This window comes from Setaria viridis, chromosome 8 (assembly GCF_005286985.2).
Source record: "Setaria viridis chromosome 8, Setaria_viridis_v4.0, whole genome shotgun sequence".
In the NCBI taxonomy this organism is placed as follows: domain Eukaryota; kingdom Viridiplantae; phylum Streptophyta; class Magnoliopsida; order Poales; family Poaceae; genus Setaria; species Setaria viridis.
The window spans coordinates 1,115,360-1,140,333 of NC_048270.2; the positions used below are offsets into that span (position 1 = coordinate 1,115,360).

Here is a 24,974-nt window from a genome sequence, read left to right on the forward strand (position 1 = left end):
TCATGGGGATGAAACCATACGTACACAGTTAAAAACCTCATTGAGGGCAATTTGTTTCATCTCCATAACTTTTTCTCGATCCTGTGTGGTCATAGCTAGTGTGCTACTACCTAGTTTAGGTACAATTACAAGTGGTTACATATTTATATGTCATATTTGATCTCAACACCATACAAGAATTAAATACTATGAGTAGCCTATAAAATTATGACATGAAACTGTACATTGTGAGGGACTGTTTCATTCATCAACTTAAATCTTTGAGTATGATGTGTGTCTCTTGGAAATGACATAGTGAAACTTTTCACTAAGAATGATCTTAGTATAGGTTTGGATGTGTTATTGCTAAAGTTTAGTGAACGCTAAAATCTCACACGGTGTCACGCCGCCTCCTCCCCTGCGGTGTCACGCCTCTTGCTCGTCTTGTTGACGCCCCCGCGCGGCCGCGCCGCATCTCCTCGCTCGGCGCTTGCTCCTCAGGGAAAAAAAAAAAAAAAACTAACCCTAGCAGCTGGCGGGCGGCGGCGCCGGCGCCGGCCATCTTCTGATCTTCCCATCTCCGTTTCTCCCACTCCTTTCAAAGTCCAATCCGGCAATCGCAATCCCCAAGAGCCAAGGCAAGGACCAGGCCGGAGGAGCGAAGCGTGGAGGTCATGGCGTGGAGCCCAGCCATGGACGCGAATTGTTAACCCTACCCCACCGCCGGTCATGGCGTCTGCAGCGGCGGCCGCCGGCGAAGCCTCCACCTCGGGGTCCGCTGCGAGGGAGAAACCCATCGTCGTCCGGGTCAAGCGCAAGCCCTCACAGACCCGCCCGGATGCTTTCTGTGAGCTCCCCTCCCCTCTCCTTTTCCCTTCCTCCTTGAATTTCTACCGGATAAATAAAAGGAGAGGTTATGACAAATTCTTTTTTGTCTGCTCTATCAGGGCTAGAGATTAATGAGAGGCCGGCGAAGAAGGCGATGCTCGATTTCTCCAGCCTCTCCATCTCCGAGCCCTCCTCTTCCTCCGCCGGTGCTGAAGGTACAATCCAAACAGAATGCAACCTTGGCACAATGATACTTGCCAAAACGATTCTGCCACCGTGCATCGATACTGTAAATGTCATGTTACCAAACTCTCCTCATTCAGACGAAGAAGAATATAGACTGCAAAGAACATACTAGTGTGGTGCCGCCTCCACCTGCAAAATGTCTTACTGTCTTGCCATGCACACAGCTTCAGAGGAACAACCACGGGTCAAGAAGCTTCTTGTTCAACACATCGAGACAGTGCACCATTCTGAAGCTGTTGAAGATGTTTTGCACTCTCTTTTGGTAATATTCCTATCCTTTTACATTTGCTATTTTATTTTTCTGTTTCTTGTTATATTGGCTTGGCATCCAGACTTGGCATCTTGGCATGGCATAGCTGTTTCTTAGCTCATCTTTAAATTTCAGTTGATGTCTCATTTCTCATTAGCATTCTTCATGGGACCTCCTGTTATTTTTCTTTTCCGTGGACTCCATCAATATGTCTTTTAAATTTTAATCTCCATCACATCTTGAATGCCGTTTTGGAGTTCAAATACTGCAACTGAACAGCTTCTTTGAAATGAAAGAAATGTTGCCATTTGTACTTTAAATATTCACTTGCATGGAAAAGAGGACTCAGTTTCTGTTATGCATTAAAACATGGTTACACGATGGATGGATCAACAATACCTGTTCCATACAAATGTGTAAGAGTTTTTTTGGTAAAAAGTTGCACTTGTTTTTGCAGCTTGCTGACTCAGCTATCAAAGAGATGAAGAGCAAGACAAAGCAGTGGAATGACAGAATCAAGCAAGACAAAGTAAGCAACACTTTGTGCTACTGTCTTCCAAATTAATTTTGTTTTTGCTGGTTCTCACGAGGATCATGTGCTAATCGAATCTTTTAGTTTTTACCTTGACTGTTGCTGTCAGTAGCATTTGTGATCTTGGAAATAGTGTTTTTCGTATCTAGCTGTTGACATGAGTTTTAGTTGGTTAAATTCTAAAATGAACTGTTCTTGTGCCAACAGAAATCAGACCAGCTACGGTCAGCAGCCAGACAGAGGCATGAGGTACACAGATCCTATTATTCTCACAGCAGTCAGTTCTTGAATCTTGATTCTCAAGTTTTGTACGAGTACTGATGAGGCAATGAGTTTGATGGATGATGTAGATCATGAAATGTGCCACAAATCAAGCATAGAATTAACTATAGGTGGAAACTAAGTGGTTGTTTGGATCTCATGAAAAGCATTTCTGTTTTAGTAAAAACACGTTTTAAGAGAATTATCTGTAAAACCAGTTTTAGTTAGTTATTTAGTTACCCTTATATTTTACGGGTTCTTTGTTTGGTCAGCCAACACGAAAATTAGTTTTAGCCGCACGTTGTTTGGATTAAAAAAAAATTATACATGCATCTCTCTCGACCAAAGACCCAACCAAGATAGAAATCGACATTGCTGTTCTCTCCAGTTTGGCTCTCCACTACACTCTCCTCTCGGTAGCACGGCCACCGCCGCAATTACCTGCACCACAGCTTCTGCAGGATGATGCAAATATGTAGCATCTTGTTCCCATCGATTTTGTACAACGTGAACGATCAAATTATAGCCCACACAGCATGAGCGAGAGGAGAATAGCCTTTTCCGTTAGGGGATCCCATCGATTTCTCAAAGCTGGTTCTCGTAAAAACGGGGCATACTTGTTTCCCACAAAACGCACAATTCGGGTTCTACAGAGAACGAGTTTTCCTTAAACTTGAGTTAGTTAGATTATCCAAACAATATTTTAGGGGTAGTTAGGCTAAAACGAGGTTTAGGAGTTTTGGTTTCCGCAAAACATGTGATCCAAACAACCCCTAAGGGTTCATGTAATCATTCTGCGCATGTTTAAATACATGATTCACCGATCACCATTGTCAGCATGCTAAACATTTCCCTTCTCCATGTCTTGAGGGTCAATTTGTGTTTCTTCTGTAATATTTATGTGTACTTTCTACTTTGTTACATGTAGTCCAGTGTTAAGTTTGCTGCACTTATTCTGATTGATGCATAGTTGACTAGTGCATCAGTGCATCTCAAAACAATCCTTTAGTATATTTTTAAGTGTTTGCAACATTGCTACTTCTGGATTCTGTTGCTACTTTTATATGTCACCACCTCAGCCTGCAAGTATACACAGGTTGTCTAGGTTGAGCCTGATTACCACAATATTCTGTGGAAACGCTCAGGTCAGCCAATCTAGGTTAAAAGTGGTGCATCCCAGATGTGCTTATCGGTTGGGTGCTAAAAGCTAGGTATGCAGATACAACTACAAAGATTATGGGCTAAATTAACAATTCCATGGTGGACAGTGCCAAACCCTGTTTCTGGACACTTGTTTGTGTTGAGTAATGTTGATGGGCTTAGTCCGATACAGACATACACAAATATGTGGCTGTGTTGAGTAATATTTGATTGTTGCAAGTTACAAATAGTTCTTTGAGAGTAGCATAGAATTCCCAAGGACCTATTGTACCAAGTTATTCCCTTTTAGCTAAGTAGGGCTAATCCCAGTAGTTGCTATAGCATGGGCCTTGGCATGTTAGCTTATGCGCATCAATTTCATGAGGGTGGTGCTGTTCCTTAATTCCTGAAAGTAGAAATATGTGATCAAGTACTTTATGGTGCTCTGCTTCAGGCAATCGGGCATCGTTATGCATGGTTTTGTTTATTGACCCTTTACAGGATGTGGGAAGAAATGCTCGCTTTGCACAAATATGGAAGAGTCGGAAAGGACAAAAGAATGAAGCTGATGAATCATTAAGAGAAATATGCCATCTTTACGACGCTGTCCAAGTAGATACTGATGAAGAGAAGCATCCAGCAGAACCACGGCAAGTCTTGCTTTCTAGCAATTTGCCAGGTCTTTGAATTTAAAGTTGTATTGTTGTAAGTTATCTTACAATAGTCCCTGCAGGATCACTTCTTTCGAAGAGGGTGCTGTTTTGTGCAACTTTCTTCCACTTATACGGGAGTACTTGCCATCAGCTGCTGAGGAAATTGAGTCGGATATTATTTCATTGGCACAATCAGAAGGTATGTAAGCTTCTTGCCTTGAGACGATCTCAACATTAGTGGAAACTTTCTTGGTGGTTTCATTAGTAATAAAAGAAGTGAGTTCAAGACTACTGTTGCTGAAAGTAGTAAAGGTGAACAGTTTAGCTCCCACGCTAGTTTTGACAAGCCTAAATTTTCTGACAAGCAGATTCAGAAGTTTATGACATCTATACTGTCAAGGAGGTGGATGATACAAGCATGGAGGATACCTCGGCAGCTTCATATCCACGGTAAATGTGAATCACATGTGGTAACTCTGTCCTGTTCTCTTGAGGGTGTCTTCTAAACGATTTTTGACTGTCAGGTTACAAGTAGATGATGGCGAAGATGAATGTTACGACGATGACTACCCGTATGACACAGATGATTCGAATGGTAATTGCACAATCATTTTGCTCCCCTAATTGATGGTGAGAATTGAGGTCCTTTGTTATTTTTGTTAGCTTAACTTTTCCATCTCGGAGCATGCAGCTGAAGACAATCCACTTTTTGATTACCCTGAAGAACTGTCAGAGGATGAGGATGAGGATGAGGATGATGGTAGCAATGACGAGGACCCATTTGGAGACATGGAAGGTTCTGGCTCTGAGTATGAAAAGGAAGAAGTAGACGTGGAAGAGGACGAACAGCGGTGATATAAAATCTTAGGGAAACGTGCAGTTGTAAACGTGTGCTGAATGTAATGTGAGGAAGGAACGATTACTGAATCTTTCTGCTGCTCGTGCTGAGAGATGAGTGGGGTTGCTCAGCGTTGTGCATCACTTGGTAAACACTGTAATTACTATTCGTTTTTCCTATATAATCGTTTTTCTGGGCACCTAAGATGCACCCAGTTATATATTATATTTAGATATGTAGTAAAATCTATGTACATAGAAAAGTCTTAAAACGAATAGTAATTTGGTGCGGAGGAAGTACGTTGGTGTATGATAAGGTGTGACCTATACACTATTCGTCTAAACAGTCATTTAGTCTGTTTAAACAGTGTTGCTAAACAGAGGCCTCCCGTATTGTTTAGACCTTAAATGGTGAATTAAACGGTTGGACTTTAAACCCTGTTTAAACCGTTAAAAACCATCTAACCATCTAAATAGAATCAAGTTAAACGTGATTAGATAAGCTAAATGATCATTTAATTCATAATTTAATCAATAGGAGGATTACCACTCCCACAATTAACGCTAAACTAATTAGTATATAAAGTGTTGTGGGATTCAGATTTCTTCCAAAAAAATTATTTGGTAGAACTTAATTTTACATTTGTAAATATGTAGATTTTTTAGCATATTTAACTTTTATATATATAAATATTTTATGTATATTTTAGTGTTATTATAAAAAACTGTTTAGGTCGTACCGGTCTAAACGTCAAATAAAGGTGACCGACTGTTTACGGATATTCACCTGCATCACCCAGAGGAGAAGATCCAAGGAGTTCTTGGGAATTTGAAAATGTCAGCTGTGCTGCTTGATTTACTGCTGAAATGTGATGCGACGTTAAAAAAGAAGGGACTGCCAAACCGGCCGCCGGCCTATGAAGGCCCACAGGAGGAGGATGCGGACAGCCCATGGCCCATTCAAGGACTGCGAGCCTGGGACATTCGAGACCATATCTACCAACGCCACGTGTGGTACGACGAAACGGCGAAGGAAAACTGAACAAGAAGGGAAGCGCGGCGTTGGGGGACGAGAGCCGAGACGCGGCTGCCGGGGAAGACTGAAGACTCCCTCCGATCCATCCATCCTAGCGTCCTGGCGGCATCCACCACTCTGGATTCCGGTAGATGAATTGCTATCGTCTTTTGTTCTTTCGGTTTTCCCCTTCGTATTTAATTTGGTTGAGATTGTTGGATCTCTCACCTACTGATTCCCTTCCAATACCTCATCTCCTGATTCGGTTCCGCACTAAGCATATCGCCGTCACTGTAAGGTCGTCTGATTCGATTCCTGCAAGAATTTGCAGCTTTCCTTTATCCAGAGAAAGTATAAACCTAGTTCTTCTTAAGGGTTTTATTTATTTATTTTATCTTATAATAACACAAGAAAGAAAGAAAATAAATAAATAAATGGCTTCTGATGTCATGTGGAGGCATGGTCCGTGCACCTGCTGGAAGCTCCGATGCCTTTGCTGATTGGAGATGCGTTTGGTCCTTTCCTTCTTGATGATAATTGTACCACCTTTTTGTTGCTTGTGCAGTTGTGCTTCCTTTGCTCTAAAAGGACCTCATGACTTGCTCTTCAGTTGTGTTTCCTTATCAGTCTAATCTTTCATAGCCTTCTAATCTGTTGCTAGCGCCACCATCTTTTCCTTTTACTCTACTTATTATGCAGCTTCATTGCTTGGTTGCACATTGAATATCCTTACTAATGGGAGCACTGCTAGCAGATTTCTCTTCTCTGGACAACCATATCAAACATGAGGGAATCGCCTTCAACACAAGGGGAACAATCTACATCTGCTATGGTATGTGGACTTTCCAAATTTTATCTGCTGTTAAACCCATGCACTGAACTGCCATAACTTTGTTCAACTCTCAGTCCTTTTTCTGTCACGCTATGAACCAATTGACCATGAGCCTCTTTTCTCAATTGTCCTTGATGTAAACCTTAAAGTGATCATAGTACACTGATCATATCTACTCTATCCTTGGCACCCCTGTTATTCGAATACCAAATTAAAAAAAGTTTTAGTGTAAAGGCTTACGATACGAGTTTTATAGTATTGCGCCCGACCTAATTTGGTGATTTCATAAATGCTTGAAAACATGTTCATCATTAAGTAAGAAAAACAGCACAACTAAATCTCATTGATTTTATATGTAAACGTTCAAATCAGGCAAAAGTTTTGTACCTGTACTTAATTTCTTTGGTTATTTCTTTTTATTTAACAGCTACTTGATTAATACAGGTTGATCATAGTTGCTCAGCTGACAGGGTTGAAGATTCACAATTGTTCCTCTCTGTACCCTCTTTAAATCAAGCTGCATCTTATCTTGCCCAGACAGCTTCATTTCTCACACAGTGCCTCCCTGTACCTGGTTATGTGGGTTAGTTCTTTTTCTTTCTTCAGAAAAATGATTCCCTATGTCGATTGAACAAGTGACGTGGGCTCTTATGGTAATTCCATTTTAACAAATTGATCGTGTTTATTATCTTAATGCAGGTCTACCTGAGGAGGGCCAGGAGTTAGTAGCACTGCCACCTGCATCGGTAGTAGACAGGCTTTCTGCTCAGACTTCTTCCGCAGAGTCTGCTGGCACCAACTCATCCCTTGGTCAGACAGGTTGCAGTGGAAGCCCCTCTCCAGAAAGCACAGGTCAAATGGTGCCCTCACATGTTTTTCAGAATGGAGCTTCACTGTTCCAAGGGTACAGTTTGCTCTGGAATCTTTCTTTTTTGTTCCTTCTGATGCAAATCCTAATCCGTGCATTAAGGAGTCAATGCATAATGTGCTGTACTTCTCATAGAATTTGCCATGCTGTGGATCTGTCTTGCCCATACTGAAGAGTAAACTCTACATTAGAGATTAGAAAATGGGCACCATTCTGATGCAATTTTTTAAAAATAAATTTGGATGGGAAATCAAATTTAGTGGATGTAATAATCTTTCATAACATGGTATGTTCCTTTGATAATATGTTGTGCAGCCTTGTAGAGCGTGCTCGGAAAACTGTTCGTGGTTCGGCATATGATATCGGCTGGCTCCAAAGGGATCAAAGCTTACCTACAACTGAGGATGGGACAGCCAGATTCTTGGAGATTTTGGACTCTGTGAGGTCAGCAAAACTACTAAACTAGACGTCAGTGTTGATGATTTGTAAAAGATGTTTTTAATGAAAGATGTAATATGAATTATATCTCATGTGGACCATCTCACTCTTCAGAAAAAATGAGCACAAGCTACCTGATTCAGTTGTTTACTTGTTGGTTCCAGGTTAGTCAGTTACCATTTAATTGTGAGCTGTGTTTCTATGTTACCGTTCCAACTTTTTATGCTAATGTTTCTATAGGTTTGTTTAGTAACCACGGACCGCTTTACTTTGTCAAGACAAAGGCATACTTCTCCAAGATGGGTCTAGCTTGTCATATTGCCAAAATTCATAGTGAGGTACTTCCATACATTAGCCTGTAATTTGCCTCTTGATATTTATTTTAATTAAGCAACACATGATTTGCAGTCTTCAGTGAGTAAAAATGCACGAGAGATAAAGGAATACATAGAAGAAATATACTGGGGATCAAGGAAACGAGTGCTACTTCTTGGTCATAGTAAGGGCGGTGTAGATTCGGCTGCAGCCCTCTCCCTCTACTGGCCACAGCTGAAAGACAAAGTCGCTGGTTTGGTATTAGCTCAAAGCCCATATGGAGGAAGCCCAGTTGCTTCAGATATCCTGCGAGAGGGGCAGCTTGGTGACTATGTCAGGTTGCGTAAAATCATGGAGGTCTTGGTATCCAAAGTCCTCAAGGTATTTGCCTTTGATCATTCCAGCCACTAACCAGCTTGCCTACTAATGGGTGATAGTGTTCTTGACTCTGTTCATTGTGTTATCTTCAGGGTGATGTGCAGGCTCTAGAAGATTTGACCTATGAAAGGAGGAAAGAATTCATGCGACAGCATCCATTGCCTCAGGAGGTTCCAATTGTATCATTCCACACAGCGGCAAGCATCACTCCTAGCGTGCTCACCGCACTTTCTCACGTTGCGCACTTGGAGCTCCCGATTGCTGCCGATGGCAATTCCACCAGGATACCGGTTGTAATGCCACTTTCAGCTGCAATGGCAGCATGCTCTCAACTTCTGGTGGCAAGGTATGGCGAGAAAAGTGATGGTCTTGTGACAAGGAAGGATGCTGAAGTTCCTGGATCAGTGGTGGTCAGGCCAGAGCGGAAGCTAGACCATGCTTGGATGGTGTATTCCTCGCTGAAAGAAGAGCCTGGGGATCAGGCGGACACGTCGCAGGTATGCGAAGCCCTGCTGACTCTTCTTGTAGAGGTTGCACAGAAAAGGAGGCATGAGGTGGCCATGAAAGATGAGTGAAACTACTTGTTAGTGTTACCGAAGACTTTATTTGGTGCTGTCTGTACAGAGTTGTGTCCAAATTAACATATGCCCAAAGTGCTTCTGGGCCTGTTTTTCAATGGTTCACAGAAGCTTATTGTGTTCCGAGGTACAGCACCTCACAATCAAACCACAGTGACCTTTTTGGCTATTAATGGGTTGCACATTTTGAGTCGGTGGTTAACCCGTAATCAACCTAACCTGGTTTACGACATGAGAATCGAACCATCATCAGACTGTGGAAACAGAATGAAATGCATGCTGATGAGTTCCCAGAAACTAGAGGAGAGCCTGATGGCCAATGCTACTCTCATTCTCTGAAGGAGCAGAGTCATTTGCCATCAGTGGTAAGTTATCATCAGTTTGGCAACAGCAAAGGATGAGTTTCAATTCTTTGCTCATCTCCTCTCTTTAGGACTTTGCTCATACTTCTTCTTTTTTTTACCGATAGGCGTGTCATGCAGGTACAATAGTATATTGTGCATGATTGCACAAACTCGATCTCCTCTTGTGCGTGCGACGACAAATATAAAGCTCTTGTCACCCTCTGCAACTCTCTAGACAAGGAAATTCCTTGCAAAGCCTATATATTCCACTTGCAGGCACGCGGCCCTCGTGTTGCCAGCACACACAGGGAGACGTGGCCGGCCTATTTTTTTTTTAAGACGTGGATATCACGTTTTTCATTAAGAAGAAGAAGGGATAAGAAGGAATGTTTGAAGAGGTACAACAACACTTCACCGTGATACACATACAGCACTGCATTCCAAAGCTTAGAAATAACCCATCACACAATATAAAGGACTAAGCCTGACGAAGCGGAAGGTCACCGAGCACCGAGCCCGAAGAGATGTGGTCGGCCTATTCTCAAAACCCATCTTCATTCTCCAGACAATCAAACAACAGAATCAATTGTATCATTGTATGTTCGTTCACAGATTCCATGATCGGACTAGAATACATCTTCTTTAATTTCCCGCATGCGTACGTCGGCCAAAAAAGACGATCACGAGTCATCCGCTAGTCAAGCACGCCATATACAACTTGCATTATTATTATACTATATAAGTAGCAGTAGTTTGTTTTTCTAATGCACTTCACAGCACGTGCTTCAATTCAAGGTGACTCGATCGACTATTAGCACAGTCCTGTCAATTAAGAATACAATTCAATGCGGTCAGGCCCGTCGTCCGCCGCCGCCCCTCCCTGTCACGCCCGGGGGCGTGCCGCCCGCTTTCCGTCGCGTCCGTGGGCACGCACGCCGCCGGGGAGCTGCTCACCACGCCGCTGTCCTCGCGCCTCCCCTACCGGACCTTGCCCTCGCGCCTTCACCCCGTCCGGCGCGCCGGCGAACCTCGCCCCACCTCCGCATCACCTTGCAAATATGAGGTTGAACACCAAGACATATATGATATGGAGACTATGACGCAGAATGGCGTAGTCTACGTGGAAGATAGGAACAAGTCGAGGATTAGGAACTCGTCTAATCTAATCCGACTAGTTTTCTTCTAATCAACTGACCTGTAGTTCTGCCCCCGGCAATATAAGGTGAGGTAGGGACCCCTCCAAAGCAATTCAATCCAACCAACACATAGGACGTGGGTTATTACGCTACCCGAACCTGTCTAAATCGTGTGTCTGCGTTTACCTTAGAGTTCCTGATCTCGACAAGCCCCACTAACCAAAACACGACCTCGGGCACCCCCTAGTAGGTTGCCGGATCTAAACACCGATAGGTGGCGCGCTAGGTAGGGGCTCTCGTCGAGAATCCACTAGTGCACTCGATGGCACAAGTCGTCATCAAGCCAATCGTCACGTTTGAAGCAGGCGCGGCGTTCGTCTTCGGCTCCTAGGTTTGCGTCGCAGACAGCGCTGAAAATTTTCGCTGCCACGTTGCGTCAACCTCAGAGAAGAATCAGCAAATCATGAAGCTCCAGCGTCAAGCTCTGCAGGATCTTGTTGAGAATTTCAGCGAATTTTCAATTTCTGACTTAGTTAGAGGCTGGGGGGACGAGTCCGAGTACAACTCGACTTCTTCCGCTGGTCGAATTGAACTCCACGAGCCGGCACATAAGCCATCGTGCGAGTCGGATTACTGCTAGAATCGATTCCCGTTCGGACTCCGCAACACGACCACTAATTATCACGCTACCCTGTCCAGATCACAATCCGATACGGATACAATCGAGGATTTCGACTACTACTTGGACCCGTACGTAAAACTTTTTTATTGGGTCCACAACAGGGCCTGGTAATCACATCAACCGCCAAGGCAGATTCGTCTACTGGCTCAATATGAAGCCACCTGCTCTTGCCAAGGATGACGATTCACGCCTCATCGCCTACCTCGACACCCTCCCGTACCAGGAAGAAACTCCTCTATCGCCCATCTATGAGAAAGGTGGCATCACGAAGGTCATCACTTCAAGTTCGGGAAGCTATTCCCCAGAAAGAGAACTCTTTGCTATCATTACTGGACAAGAGGATGAAGAAGAAGAGCAACAGGATAGAAACCCGCGACATGAGCATCACCAAGATGACATCTCGCAGGATGAGCTTACCGCCAACGTTGTCAAAGAAGAGACTGAAACTCAAAGAACTCGACGACGAGCAAGGAACACTGCAAGAGCAGAGCGTCACCGCCACCTTGCAGCAGACCTACCAATCCAGAACTTAGATAACACCTTTGAAGCAGTTCAAACACATCACCATCGTACTTCCCTGGCTACCGTTGTGTCTATTGATCTCATCACCCGCGTGATGCCTCAGAACAAATATACCGGACAGTTGGCTCAACTGGTGGAACTCGCATACGAACAATTCGATCAGCAGAATCCGATACAGTCAGTCCAACGCTCCCTATCCGAGTGTAGTCAACATGGCAGTAGCCATAGAGGCCCTCCGTCCAGACCAAACCAACTCGAAGGCGCCAGACCAAGCCAAACTGGAGCTGAAGGTAGTCGGGTAGGATTCTCGGGAGGCCATGGCCATCGTGGGGCTCACCCAGAACCCGAATGCCTAACAAAAGACCTCCGCAACAAGATCAACACCAGCCGCGACGCCCGTACCATCATCGACGGACGACACCGTAAGCGCGAGTAAGAAGTCGAACATCCAGAAGATGATTCTGATGGGTTGAGCCTTCTCAAGACGTGTGAGGAGGCAATTCTACCTAAAAAGTCCAAACCTCTGGGTATCACCAAGTACGATGGCAAGCAGGATCCAGTTCAATAGCTACGGTGATACTCGCTGTCAGTACAAGCAGCTGGGGAAACGACGATACTAAAGTCATCTACTTCCCCATCTGCATGGAGAAAGCGCCACACGTATGGCTCAAATTATTGGATAAGAACTCTATTGACTCGTGGAAGGATCTCAAGGTAGCGTTAACCAATAACTATGCAGGAGCAATGCAGCGTCCTGGTAACAACGGGATTGACTTATCTCAAGTTAAACAACAAGAAGGTGAGACCCTGCAGAGCTACTTACGTCTCTTCTTCGACAAGAAGGCCACAATCGTGGACATCACGGAGTGCGACGCTATAGATTGCTTCCAGAACGGCCTCCACGACCGCCGGATGTCCAGGACTTCGACAGAAGATGCCCCGCTGATGTTAAATCTCTCAAGATCATGGTACAAGCGTGGGCAGATGAAGAAGATAGGGAGACCGAAAGGTCTGAGTAGGGCAGATGAAGAAGATAGGGAGATCGAAAGGTTCGAATCTAATCACAACAAAGGTCAGAATAACAACAATCAGAATAATGGCCAACGCAACGATAAGAACCACAATGATCACCCCAATAATGACAACCAAAATAACTACTCGGGAGGTCATAATCGCAAGCGAAAGCCGGACAATACTGTCGTGGCAATTTCGCAGTCGTCCATCTACTACCAAGGCTTGCCCCGTCTATGCGCCGCTCGGCCTCATGTCATCCGCCACCGCTGGGGCTCACCTCGACCTCGCCTGCCATAGTCGCTCGACCTCGAGTTTCCCCGCGGGCGCCGGTGCTCCCGTGCGGGAGCTCGAGCACCTTGCCGCCTTCCCGCCCAAGGTAGCCTTGCCTGAGGTGGCAGGGACCTAGGGAGAGAAAGGGAGAGATAGAAAGAGAGAAAGGGAGAGAGAAAAAGATAAGATAGGCTCACCTGATATGCGGGCCCCACATATTAGGACACATCAGCGTCGAGTCACTGTGCCACGTGTGTATGTTAATGCTGGTTATGGAGATTTGGACGTCGCGTGAACTGATTAACAAGTTCAGGGATTTTAACGTGCATTTTAGAAGTTTAGGGTAGTAGACGACACCTTCTGCTAAGCAGAAGTTTGTGTACCGCCGCCTATTTTGCTCTCGGAAGAAAAACAGAGTCCAATTTCCTGCGAGTAATTTTTTTTTTGCCCCGTGGCGTCAATCGCTCTCCGCTCCTGGCGTTGCCTGCTTCCTCCCGCACCGCACCGCATCGGGACGCCGCTTCCCTAGCTTCTCTCTCCTCCGTTTCTCTCTCTCTCTCTCTCCTCCCGCCGCGTCCAAACCCTAACCCTAAACCCCTACCACAACAACCTCCGGCCAATCTTCCCCACCCCACTGACCTGGCTGCCCCCTCCCGATTCGCCACGCTGCCCCGATTCGATCGATGTAGGTGACCAAGCTCCCCGACCCCATCATGGCTGCGGGCTGAGGACACACGGCCAGCAAGCGTCCATGGCATTGGGAGATCTCATGGCCTCCAGGCTCGTCCGCTCCTCGTCCTCTCCGTCGCCGTCGCCGGCCGCGCCCCCGGCGCCGCTGCCGAACCACCACCACAACCACGTCACGGATGACCTCCCCGTCGCCAACGGGCCGGAGCCCAGGAATGGGCTGGAGCCCGCCGAGGTGGAGAAGCCGGAGCCCGTGGCGTACCTGCCCCATGTGGTGGTGCTGTGCGAGCAGCGCCACGAGGCGCTCGACGAGGCCGCGGCCGCCGCCGCCGGGCCCTCCACCACCGGCCTCGTCTCCAAGTGGCGCCCAAAGGACCGGGTAATGGATGCGATCCAGTATGCAGATGCTGTTTCTACTGATTCTGTTATATTAATCGATTGTTTGCTGGATTGGGCGCGTTTCGGCTTCTTGGGATTTGTAGGCCTGCGATTAGCTGATTGAGCTTAAAAATGGTAAATTAGGGGCAGCGGCTGCCGGCTTGTCTGGTGAAGTGGTTATGTTACCATCAAACTCAACATCATTAATCAATTTCGGTTACAAAAACCATTTAACTGCGGTGCTGCCAGATGGAATGAGACCTCGAAGGTTATGGGATAAGTAATGTTTCGATGACTAGTCTTGCAAGCAGGATAATCTTCTGCTTCCCAAGTGTCTCCAAAAGTTGCGGGGGCTCTCAGGGCCAGGCTTAAATATCGTCATGCTACTCCTTTACCGTATCGCAGTGATTGGCTTTAATAATAATTAATACAAAAGGGGAATATTGTAGCCTGCTATGACATCAGACTCGTGCACATTCTTAATTTCATTACCAATTAAGTAGATAACCAGTGTTATGACCAGTCTGTTTTCGGATAAAATTTCAAATTACCAAGTAAACAGTATTACCCTGGAGGCCTGGACTTACCTAACAGGTCCTGTCATTGTTGTGATGATCATGGTGGCCTCTGCATACCTACATATACAACAAAATGGAAATTGCGCAATCCTCCAATATTTTTGGGATCCACTAGTTGCTATTGCATTCAGAACGAATGGCTAGTTGCCCTTCCAGGCGACACTGCTTATCAGTGACTAAGTGACTTGCATCACATTGTTAAAGAAATACTTAAGTCTCACTGGTGAAGTTGAAACATGGACAAAACCTGGACTGTGGATTGTGTCGTTTGGTAGCCAGTGGCTGACGTAAAGTTCCCTGCCCAAGTTATTAGTGTCAACAATGGAGGCTTAAAGAATGCTTATGAGATTCCACTGTAACAAAGCTGGCATGCAAGCGCGCAGTGGTTTCAGGTATGCCACATTGTGCATATTGCAATGGCATGAAGCACCAGACCAGATGGAAAATAGGGTGTTTTAGTTCATGTCAATGGACATATGTGATTGCTGGATCGGAGGTTTTAATGGTAAAGACGACATTGCCGTACATGGAGTGGAAATCAATTGAACATTGTGAGCCTTAAAGTCCCTGGGTTAATTTTAGATATTACCAATGCTCTTGGCAAAGAATGCAGACGTTCCATTTTACTATATTTTTTTTGAGATTTTGCAGAACCACTTGGTGTACAATATATCATCTTAAAGTGCCTTCGATGTTTGCAGCTTATGTCTACTTGTCTGAGGATCACTTTGAGTTTTAGCAACCCAGTTTTGTGCTTTTTAAACGATGCATGCAGAATAGTACAATCTGCATACTGCATTAATCTACTGTGTCATTGGCTGCCTACTTTGGTTTGAGTGTTGGTCTGCAGCACAAATTACTATGTCATTATGGAATTTGTAGCTATTTAATGTTTCTATTATCTCTGGCCATGAGATGATTCTCCATATTTTCTTGTATGTTGACTGCATCTTTTACATGACATTTGCTAATGATGGATTTGGTTGTACAGATGAAGACTGGATGTGTTGCACTTGTACTATGTTTAAACATAAGTGTTGATCCACCAGATGTAATTAAAATTTCCCCTTGTGCAAGAATGGAGTGCTGGATAGGTAAATGCTTATTCGATTCGGCTCATCTTCATATGGATATGCTCTGCGAGTTAGGATGCACTGGAACTGCTTTTCACTATTTGATTGAAACTGTGTCTTGCTTTTCTCAATGCCAAGTGAAATATTGTTAACTGGATGTAACAGCTACAATGAAACTGTCTGGCACCTACTGTTCCCATATGACATTATTTTGCTTCATTTTAGCTGATTTTACGCATCTATCCCATAGTTGAATGTGTATAACTGGCATTTGGTGGTAGATGAATTAAGAGTTTGTAGTGTAAGATACTGCATCTCTTGGAATTTTTTGTCGAGAATGTGGAAAATTCACTGGATTTTAGGCATGATAATTCATATTTGTTGATAGATTTGTACTTAAATACTGTTATTGCACTCGGGTATTGCCTTGACATATGTTCATTTTTGTTTCTTTCTTTTCAGATCCATTTTCTATGGCACCTCCTAAAGCCCTTGAAAATATCGGAAAAACATTGCACTCACAGTATGAGCGCTGGCAACCTAAGGTGAGGAACTTGCTTTCCTGTTTAACGTCTGTGGTATTTTGAATTTTGATGTTGATTGTTTGCATCTTCTTGTCCTAAATCCTAATGTCACTTGCAGGCTCGTTACAAGCTTCAGCTAGATCCAACAGTGGAGGAAGTGAAGAAGCTTTGTAATACTTGCCGCAAGTATGCCAGATCAGAGAGAGTACTTTTCCATTACAATGGCCATGGTGTCCCAAAGCCTACAGCTAATGGTGAGATTTGGGTGTTTAACAAGGTAAATGTTACTAAGACACTGTATTACTTGCTGCATGTACTTATCATAGGCGCTTCTCATGAAATGGTCTTTTTTGCATTTTGTTGCAGAGTTACACACAGTATATTCCCCTTCCGATTACTGATCTTGATTCATGGCTAAAAACACCTTCCATTTATGTTTTTGACTGCTCAGCAGCTGGAATTATTGTGAAAGCTTTTCTAGAGGTATGCTATATGCTTCATTAATGCATATTTCTCTAATTCTTGAAGTTGAAGGTAATCATGATTTATGTCTCTGTTTCTTTTTGGTTCCAGAGTTATCTAATTTATTTAGTGATTTCTTTTTACTTCAGCGCCTAGACTGGAGTTCTAGCTCCTCTGCATCTTCACAGAAGGATTGCATTCTTCTTGCTGCCTGCGAAGCACATCAAACACTTCCTCAGAGTGCAGAATTTCCTGCTGATGTGTTTACTGCTTGCCTTACAACACCCATCAAGATGGCATTGCACTGGTTCTCTCCCTCCCTCTCCGATCTCCATTGTCTCTTACTTTTTTTATTTAACATCTTGTGCTTACATGGGTTCATGCCTATAAACTATGCAGGTTTTGTAAACGATCATTACTCCGTGGTTCTATGGATCATTCTCTTATCGACCAAATCCCCGGAAGGCAAAATGACCGTAAAACTCTTCTTGGAGAGCTGAATTGGATTTTCACTGCTATTACAGACACTATTGCCTGGAATGTTCTTCCTCATGGTATGGCGTCTAGGAGATAGATATAGTTCTTTTGAGAAAAAGAAAATCAGAGAAGATCATTTGAGTTAAAAAATAAATGTCTAGCTGTATTGGGTTTATGATAAAGTTTCACACTTTCACTGTGCAGATCTGTTCCAAAGGCTTTTCAGGCAAGATCTTCTGGTTGCTAGTCTCTTTCGCAACTTCTTGCTTGCTGAGAGAATCATGCGATCTGCGAATTGTTCTCCAATTTCTTATCCATTGTTGCCACCGACACATCAACACCATATGTGGTAGCTAACCTGACTAGTTCTTATGTTGTTACATTAGCTATTCAGTGCATTTTGTAACTCGCTAAATCTCAGGGACGCATGGGACATGGCTGCTGAGATTTGTCTTTCCAAGCTTCCTCAGTTAATTGCTGATCCAAATGCAGAGTTTCAGGTTTCCTACTTGTTACCTAGCCCTTCAAGAAATACAAAGTTGTTGTTAGTATTATTTTGTCATCCTAATGTAATCACTTCAGTATAACCAATTTATCTGTCTTCTAATTCAAACCAGCCAAGCCCATTTTTTACGGAACAGCTGACGGCTTTTGAAGTGTGGCTTGATCATGGTTCTGAGGACAAGAAGCCCCCTGAACAGTTACCTATAGTTCTTCAGGTACAACATTTTTATGTTACAGTTTCGTACAGGTCAATATCATTTGTAAAACCCAGTTTAACTCTGTTGAAGTACCTCATTGCCCTTCTCTTCACTTCTATAATTCTATTTTAGTAAAATGTTTTGCATGTTTTCCCCTGTCTACCAGATTTCTTTTCTTGTTTTCCTTTTCTTACATCTTGTGTTTTTGTGCAGGTCCTGCTTAGTCAATCACATAGATTTAGAGCACTTGTTCTGCTTGGAAGGTTTCTTGACATGGGACCATGGGCAGTTGATTTGGTTTGTAGTTGAACTCTTCTGCATGTACCTTTCTACAAGTGTTAGTTATTTATTCTCTGATGTGTACAAACCGCTTTGCATCAATGTTTTAGGCCCTGTCTGTTGGAATCTTCCCTTATGTGCTCAAACTGCTTCAAACAAGTGCAATGGAGTTGCGTCAAATTCTTGTGTTCATATGGACAAAAATTCTCTCTCTTGATAAGGTATGCACTCTTCTATGGAATCTTTTGAAGTTCCATTGTAATATAAGGTTCAGGTGTTTAACCTTTATGCTTTTCCCTGAATGACAGTCGTGCCAGGTTGACTTGGTTAAAGATGGAGGACATGCATATTTTATCAGGTTTCTCGACAGTTTGGATGCTTACCCAGAGCAGCGTGCAATGGCTGCTTTTGTTTTAGCAGTTATTGTGGATGGGCATAGAAGGGGTCAAGAGGCCTGTATTAATGCAGGTCTTATAGATGTTTGCCTGAGACATCTGCAACCTGAAAATCCTCATGATGCACAGACAGAACCTTTGCTTTTGCAGTGGCTTTGTTTATGCCTTGGCAAACTCTGGGAAGATTTCCCTGAGGCTCGGTTACTTGGTCTGCAATCAAATGCACCAGAAATTGTAGCTTTTTTGTTAGCAGAGACACAACCTGAGGTACAATGCCTTCATATTTCATCTGTTCTCCCCTTCGCTTACTTCACAAGATATTTAATCAATATTTTGGTCTTGCCAGGTCAGAGCTTCTGCTGTTTTTGCATTAGGGAATCTCCTGGATATGGGATCAACATCATTAAACGGTGTTGATGATGATTCTGATGATGACGAGAAATTAAAAGCTGAAATAAATGTCGTTCGAAGCCTTCTGCAGGTCTCTTCAGATGGTAGCCCCCTTGTTAGATCTGAGGTTGCTATAGGTATGTGCATTAGAAAGTATATCGTTTTTCATATAATATTTTTTTTTATTGTGTCGAACATAGAATATTCTTTTGTAACCTTTTGGAAACCATTTTGAGTTGACCTGATTATTTTTTTTCCAGCGCTTACTCGGTTTGCATTGGGTCACAATAAGTATCTCAAATCTGTTGCTGCTGAGTATTGGAAACCTCAAACCAATTCATTGCTGAAGTCGCTGCCGTCACTAGCCAATATAAGCAGTCCAAACAATGTCTACAGTTCCAACAACATTCGACAAGGCAGCAGTGGCCTTGCTTCTCATATTGGTCCTGTGCTAAGGGTTGGCAGTGATAGCAGTGCCACTGGCCGTGATGCAAGAATTTCTACGAGCAGCCCGATTGCAACAAGTAGTATCATGCATGGCTCTCCCCAGTCAGATGATTCTTCCCAACACTCTGATTCAGGCATATTACTGAAAGAGAATGCAAGTAATGGTGGTCTCAGCTACAACAGATCGAGACCTGTTGATAGTGGCATTTATTCTCAATTTATATCGACTATGTGTTCTGTTGCTAAAGATCCTTACCCAAGAATTGCAACTATTGGTCGGAGAGCACTGTCCCTTATAGGTGTTGAGCAAGTGGTAATGAAAAATAGTAGATTTAACAGTGGAGGTACACATCAAGGAGAGACATCTGCACCTCCATCAAACTTTGGCATGGCACGCTCTTCTTCCTGGTTTGATATGAATTCTGGTAAGTTGTAAACTTGTAATCACTCACTTTCCTTGCTATGCTTGGAGGTTGGAACACCTCAGTATTGTGCACTGGTTGTTGAGGGAAAGTCAATAATTATTGAATGAGTCTTCCAATATTTTGCAGGAAACTTCTCAATTGCATTTAGGACGCCTCCTGTTAGCCCCCCTCAGCATGATTATCTTACAGGATTACGCCGAGTGTGTTCTATGGAGTTCAAACCACATCCTATGAATTCACCTGAGGGCTTAGCTGGTCCCCTTTTAAGCTCTGTTGCGGCTCCCAGTAATGCTGAGCTAAGTATACTTCCCCAATCAACAATCTACAACTGGAGTTGTGGTCACTTCTCTAGGCCACTTTTAACTGGTTCTGACGATAATGAAGAAGCCAATGCTAGAAGAGAAGAGAGAGAACAAATTGCATTAGGTTGCATTGCTAAGTGCCAGCGATCCTGTACGTGGCCAGATAATACATTGATCTGCATTACATTATTGTTATTGATACTCTTGCTTATTTATCTGTTGTTTTTTCTTGTTGCTGACCGTGGGAATAGCAGCTTGCAAGATGACAAGTCAAATTGCTAGTTGGGATACAAGGTTTGAGACGGGTACAAAAGCAGCATTATTGTTGCCATTCTCTCCAATCGTCATCGCAGCTGATGAAAATGAGCAAATAAGGTGAAATTATTATTGCAATTTAAAATTCTAGTGCTTGAAATGCACTGCTGCAGTTGTGCTAAAGTTCTGTCTCATGTCAGAGTGTGGAACTATGATGATGCGCTACCAGTGAACTCTTTTCAAAACCATAAGTTGTCCGAAAGAGGGCTATCTAAACTCTTGCTTATCAATGAGCTTGATGAGAGCTTGCTTTTAGCTGCCTCAAGTATGCCTCTCTTCTCTATGTTTTTCCTTTTATACTTATCTTCTGCCATTGCACTATCTAATTTTCATGTTGCAGGTGATGGAAATGTACGTATATGGAAAAATTTTACTCAAAGTGGAGGACAAAAACTTGTAACTGCTTTCTCATCGGTTCAGGGTCATCGAGCTGCTGGTCGCAGTATTGTGATCGACTGGCAGCAGCAATCTGGTTATCTGGTACTATTCTGTTATTTTCCCAGTCGTTCGGACCTCGGTTTTTATTTTATGCATTTTAGGTTGTTCTAACTTCTAATACATCTGGTTACTTGCTTCCTTTTGTTGCCCAATAGTATGCATCTGGTGACATGTCTTCTATCCTGATATGGGATCTTGATAAAGAACAACTTCTCAACACCATTCAGTCATCTGGTGATAGTGCAATTTCTGCACTGGTAAGTTCTTGTTGCCATGTACTGTCTGAGTAATTCAAATATGAATTCAAGAACATCTTTCTGTGATTTGACTAGGCTATCTTGCACTTAGTCACCGTGGAAATAACCATAGATCTGTGATTCTGTTTTCTGTTATGCGGTTCATGCTGTATACTTGATGTTCTTGTTTTATATTAATCACTTGCAGCATTACCATGTAATCATATAATCGAGGGTTTGTATTTGATATTTAAGTTAACAACAGTAATGCATGCATATTTTGCATATGCGTCCTCCTAGACTCCTAGTAAAGTAGTAATTGTGTGCAATTGAAATCGCTGAGTTTTTATGAGTGAAAGTGGCTTTTTGTGTTGCTTCCTGTATGGTTGTCAACTTCTCCCAATTAGGTTGACAATGTGAGAAAGAGCAAGAGGCAAATCTAGGATTTGCTCCTGTCGTGTCTTAAACTATGTTTTTTTTTACTAAAAAACTAAGTACTCTGCTCCTGTGTAATGGCCTAACAACTTTATCTTGTTATTCTCCTGTAACGTATTGAAAGATTGTTTCTCAAGAACACGTGTATTTTCATTCCGTAGGCATGAAATTATCTGTTTGACTGCTTTAAGTATTTGATTCTTGCTATGCTGCAAGTTTTATGTTGATCTTGTTTGCATCGTCTGTTCTTGAGCATGACCTTTGCTTGTCGCATCTGTTTCAGTCTGCATCTCAGGTCCGCTCTGGACATTTTGCTGCTGGTTTTACTGATGGTTCTGTCAGGATATTTGATGTTCGTTCTCCTGATAGGTAAGTACAGTAGTATCTACATCCTGTCATTGTGCCAGCATACCACGCATATGTTGTATGCGTCCTATCCAATGTCCTCCTTCCTCTTCCTTTTCTGCTTACTTAAATCTTTGTTTTTTTTTTGCTCTGAATATTCTTTTCTTATACTGTAGGCTCATCTATATGGCGAGGCCACATGCCCCAAGAACGGAAAAGGTTGTGGGCATAGGGTTTCAGCCTGGGTTTGATCCATACAAGGTAAATACTACCACTTCTTTGCATTGCTATGTTTTTTAATTCTCTGCTGTTGAAGCAACTGTGGGCTTGCTCAAAGCTTTACAAGGCTCCCTTTTCTATCATTTATGGTATCGCAGATTGTAAGTGCATCTCAAGCTGGAGACATTCAATTTCTTGATGTTAGAAGGGCAGCTGAGCCCTACCTGACTATTGAGGCACACAGGGGTTCCCTTACAGCCTTAGCTGTTCATCGGCATGCCCCAGTTGTTGCAAGTGGCTCAGCCAAGCAGATGATTAAAGTGTTCAGTCTTGAAGGAGAGCAGTTGACGATAATTCGGTACCAGCCGTCATTTATGGGCCAAAGAATAGGCAGCGTAAACTGCCTTTCGTTCCACCTGTACAAGTCACTCTTGGCCGCTGGTGCTGGTGATAATGCTCTAGTCTCCATCTATGCTGAGGAAAATTACAAGTAAGGTGAGGTCTACATCTCTTGACATGCATCAACAATGAAACCAGTAGGCCTTATGTTTTTGGCCAAGCGATGGGTCCACGCCATGGTCCAGCTACAAGATCCAAAAGATGTGAAGCCTGGTCACCGACATGGTGGTGATATGATCGGGGCTCTCGGTGCATATTGCCTGTTGGACGATGTGTGCAGTGCAGTTTGTGAGATACAATGAAGCCAAGATTCATTAGCCTCCTTGCAGAGAAGGTTTGTTAAGCCCTACCCCTGTCATCGAACTTGGAGGCTTCCCCCAAATAAATTAATCATACCTAGGTTAACCGAAATGTAAATAGTCACCTCATTCGGGTTTGTCCGCTCCTTTGCTTTTGCCAACTGTAAAAAGGTTTGGAGGTGGTTGATACCATAAATCAGGTGTGGTAGGGGCTGCTGCTGCCTGGGCAAGTGGGGTTGTGCATACGGGCCCAGGTAGAAATAGAATGCATGCACATGTCTCCTGTATTCACAGATGGATGTTGTTGAATAGATAGAGGCATTCGTCCTGCTAATATAGCGCTAGATGTGATTAGTGTGGCCTGCATGAACGAATCTTTGTGCTGCTTGTATTGTAATCACCGGACAGATTGTCCATTTGTAAATATGAATCGTGTTTGTACAGTTGTCAGGCAATGTATTTTTTCCCTGTGTATCTTTCATTCTAGAAGTGAAAGTAAGGAAAAGAAGCATGGATCCATCCATTGATCCATGTAAGTTGTAACTAGTGGTTCTCTGTGGTGATCACTGGATGCGTGAGTGGACTGATGAGTGATCAGCAGCCTGCCCATTGGCAATGCGCACTTGGGCTTGGGCTTAGCTTCAGAGTTCACAGGATTTTTTTATAGTGATTGCAATAAACAAGAGCTGCATCCGGCTCTGCCATTGTTTTCTTCAGTCTCCTTAGCCTAGTGTGGTGTGGTGGACATAAGGCTTGCTGTTGCAGTGGGGATTGACAGATTGGAGAGTGAGAGCCGAGCAGATGAGCTCGCGCCGCCCGCTCGTTTCGCGGACCTGCCCCGACTGCCTGCTGGCGACCCTCGCGCGCCACGGCCGCTTCGCCGCCGCCCTTCTATCCACCGCCAGCTGCACGACCCGCGCCCTCAACTCCCTCCTCGCCGCGCTCTGCTCGTCCTCATCTTCCCCGGCGTTCCTCCGCGCCGATCGCCGCCCCCGACGCCACCACTTTCCACATCCTCACCTCCGCGCTTTGCCGTGCCCGGCGACCCACCGCCGCCGTCGAACTCATGCGCTGCATGCCCGGCCTCCTCCTAGACCTGGACCCGCGCCACTGCCGCGCGGTCCTCGCCTCCCTCTGCCAGTGCGCGCCCGCTCGCGACGTGCTAGCGTTCCTGGACGACATGGGCCGGTGGGGCGTGTCGCCGGGCCGGTCGGACCACCACGCCGTCCTCGATGTGCTCCTGCGGGAGGGGATGGCGGCCGAGGCGTACGAGGTCGTGGCGAGGCAGATGGACGCCGACGGTGTGGCCCAGGGGCTCCCGGAGTTTGAGCGCGTGCTCCGCGCCTTCCGCGAGAAGGGATCGTTCGATGCCGTCGAGGAGGCGTTCGATGATATGCTCCTGCGCGGGATCGTGCCGAGGGGGCTGGCTGGCGCGCGCCGAGGCTACCGTAGTGGTCGGCGGCGAGACGCCGACATCCTTGCAGTCGGGCGGCTGACGACGAAGCTTGTACTCCACTGTTATATGCAATAATTCATAGCAATTAGCAGGCCTGTGGTGTATTTACAGTGTTAGTACGCCCCGTGTGTCTTGGCCGTCTCCCTTCTCCGACGAGGTGACCTTAGCTCCGCTCTCTGCTCTCTACTTCTCTCTTCAGCTTACACAATCTCTGAAGAAATAGCCGGTGATGGATGCTCCATAGGTCACTTGGTAACTGACACCTTAGCACCACGATACGGTGGGATTAGCTTGCCATCGAGAGAAAACACGAAGCACAAAAAAAAAATGCTAGAATCATACACGCCAAACTTCGCCAAACTTCTAGAAACGCCACACACAGAATCCTCCTCACCTCAACTCAACCTTCACTTCGAGGCAGTGGCGGGATAAACTATGGATGGCGGAATTGTAGCGCCACCTGATGCTGCCCCACTTACTAAACCCATCTAACCCTCGCCCATTCGCTCAATTCTATTCCTGGATAATTTTGGTAGCGCGATACTCGATAGCCGTCAGGAACACAGCCTAACCATTTTTGACGAAATTTACGACAT

At 44.4% G+C, this 24,974-nt stretch overlaps 3 protein-coding genes and 1 pseudogene across 5 annotated transcripts; all 4 read left to right on the forward strand.

Annotated features, from left to right (window-relative positions):
• The first annotated feature begins 441 nt into the window (after positions 1-441).
• LOC117834069 (RNA-directed DNA methylation 4) lies at positions 442-4,926 on the forward strand. Its single transcript, XM_034713687.2, has 10 exons — positions 442-826; positions 927-1,022; positions 1,218-1,315; positions 1,761-1,832; positions 2,043-2,084; positions 3,738-3,886; positions 3,970-4,088; positions 4,258-4,339; positions 4,414-4,484; positions 4,581-4,926. The coding sequence occupies exons 1-10, from the start codon at positions 709-711 to the stop codon at positions 4,742-4,744; spliced, it is 1,011 nt and encodes a 336-aa protein (XP_034569578.1). The 5' UTR covers positions 442-708; the 3' UTR covers positions 4,745-4,926.
• Positions 4,927-5,649: 723 nt separating this feature from the next.
• Positions 5,650-9,319, forward strand: LOC117834083 (uncharacterized). Its single transcript, XM_034713699.2, has 9 exons — positions 5,650-5,889; positions 6,496-6,573; positions 7,018-7,156; positions 7,273-7,477; positions 7,757-7,885; positions 7,994-8,043; positions 8,120-8,217; positions 8,288-8,575; positions 8,665-9,319. Exons 1-9 carry the CDS (start codon positions 5,665-5,667, stop codon positions 9,145-9,147), a joined length of 1,695 nt encoding a protein of 564 aa, XP_034569590.1. The 5' UTR covers positions 5,650-5,664; the 3' UTR covers positions 9,148-9,319.
• Positions 9,320-13,594: 4,275 nt separating this feature from the next.
• LOC117866866 (regulatory-associated protein of TOR 1) lies at positions 13,595-23,396 on the forward strand. Of its 3 annotated transcripts, none has more exons than XM_034751157.2 (23): positions 13,597-14,184; positions 15,753-15,855; positions 16,297-16,379; positions 16,477-16,635; positions 16,725-16,841; positions 16,970-17,127; positions 17,220-17,374; positions 17,502-17,646; positions 17,719-17,797; positions 17,915-18,016; positions 18,212-18,295; positions 18,388-18,498; positions 18,586-18,939; positions 19,019-19,199; positions 19,323-19,934; positions 20,061-20,387; positions 20,488-20,611; positions 20,692-20,816; positions 20,892-21,031; positions 21,145-21,246; positions 21,944-22,029; positions 22,182-22,266; positions 22,383-23,396. In XM_034751157.2, exons 1-23 carry the CDS (start codon positions 13,870-13,872, stop codon positions 22,716-22,718), a joined length of 4,083 nt encoding a protein of 1,360 aa, XP_034607048.1. In that variant the 5' UTR covers positions 13,597-13,869; the 3' UTR covers positions 22,719-23,396. The 3 variants fall into 3 exon arrangements, with proteins under 3 accessions (XP_072151590.1, XP_034607048.1, XP_034607049.1); XM_034751158.2 differs by having other exon boundaries at positions 13,598-14,184; positions 20,491-20,611; XM_072295489.1 differs by having other exon boundaries at positions 13,595-14,184; positions 20,692-21,031.
• A 145-nt stretch (positions 23,397-23,541) lies between these two features.
• LOC140223562 (uncharacterized) lies at positions 23,542-24,473 on the forward strand (annotated as a pseudogene).
• Positions 24,474-24,974: the final 501 nt, after the last annotated feature.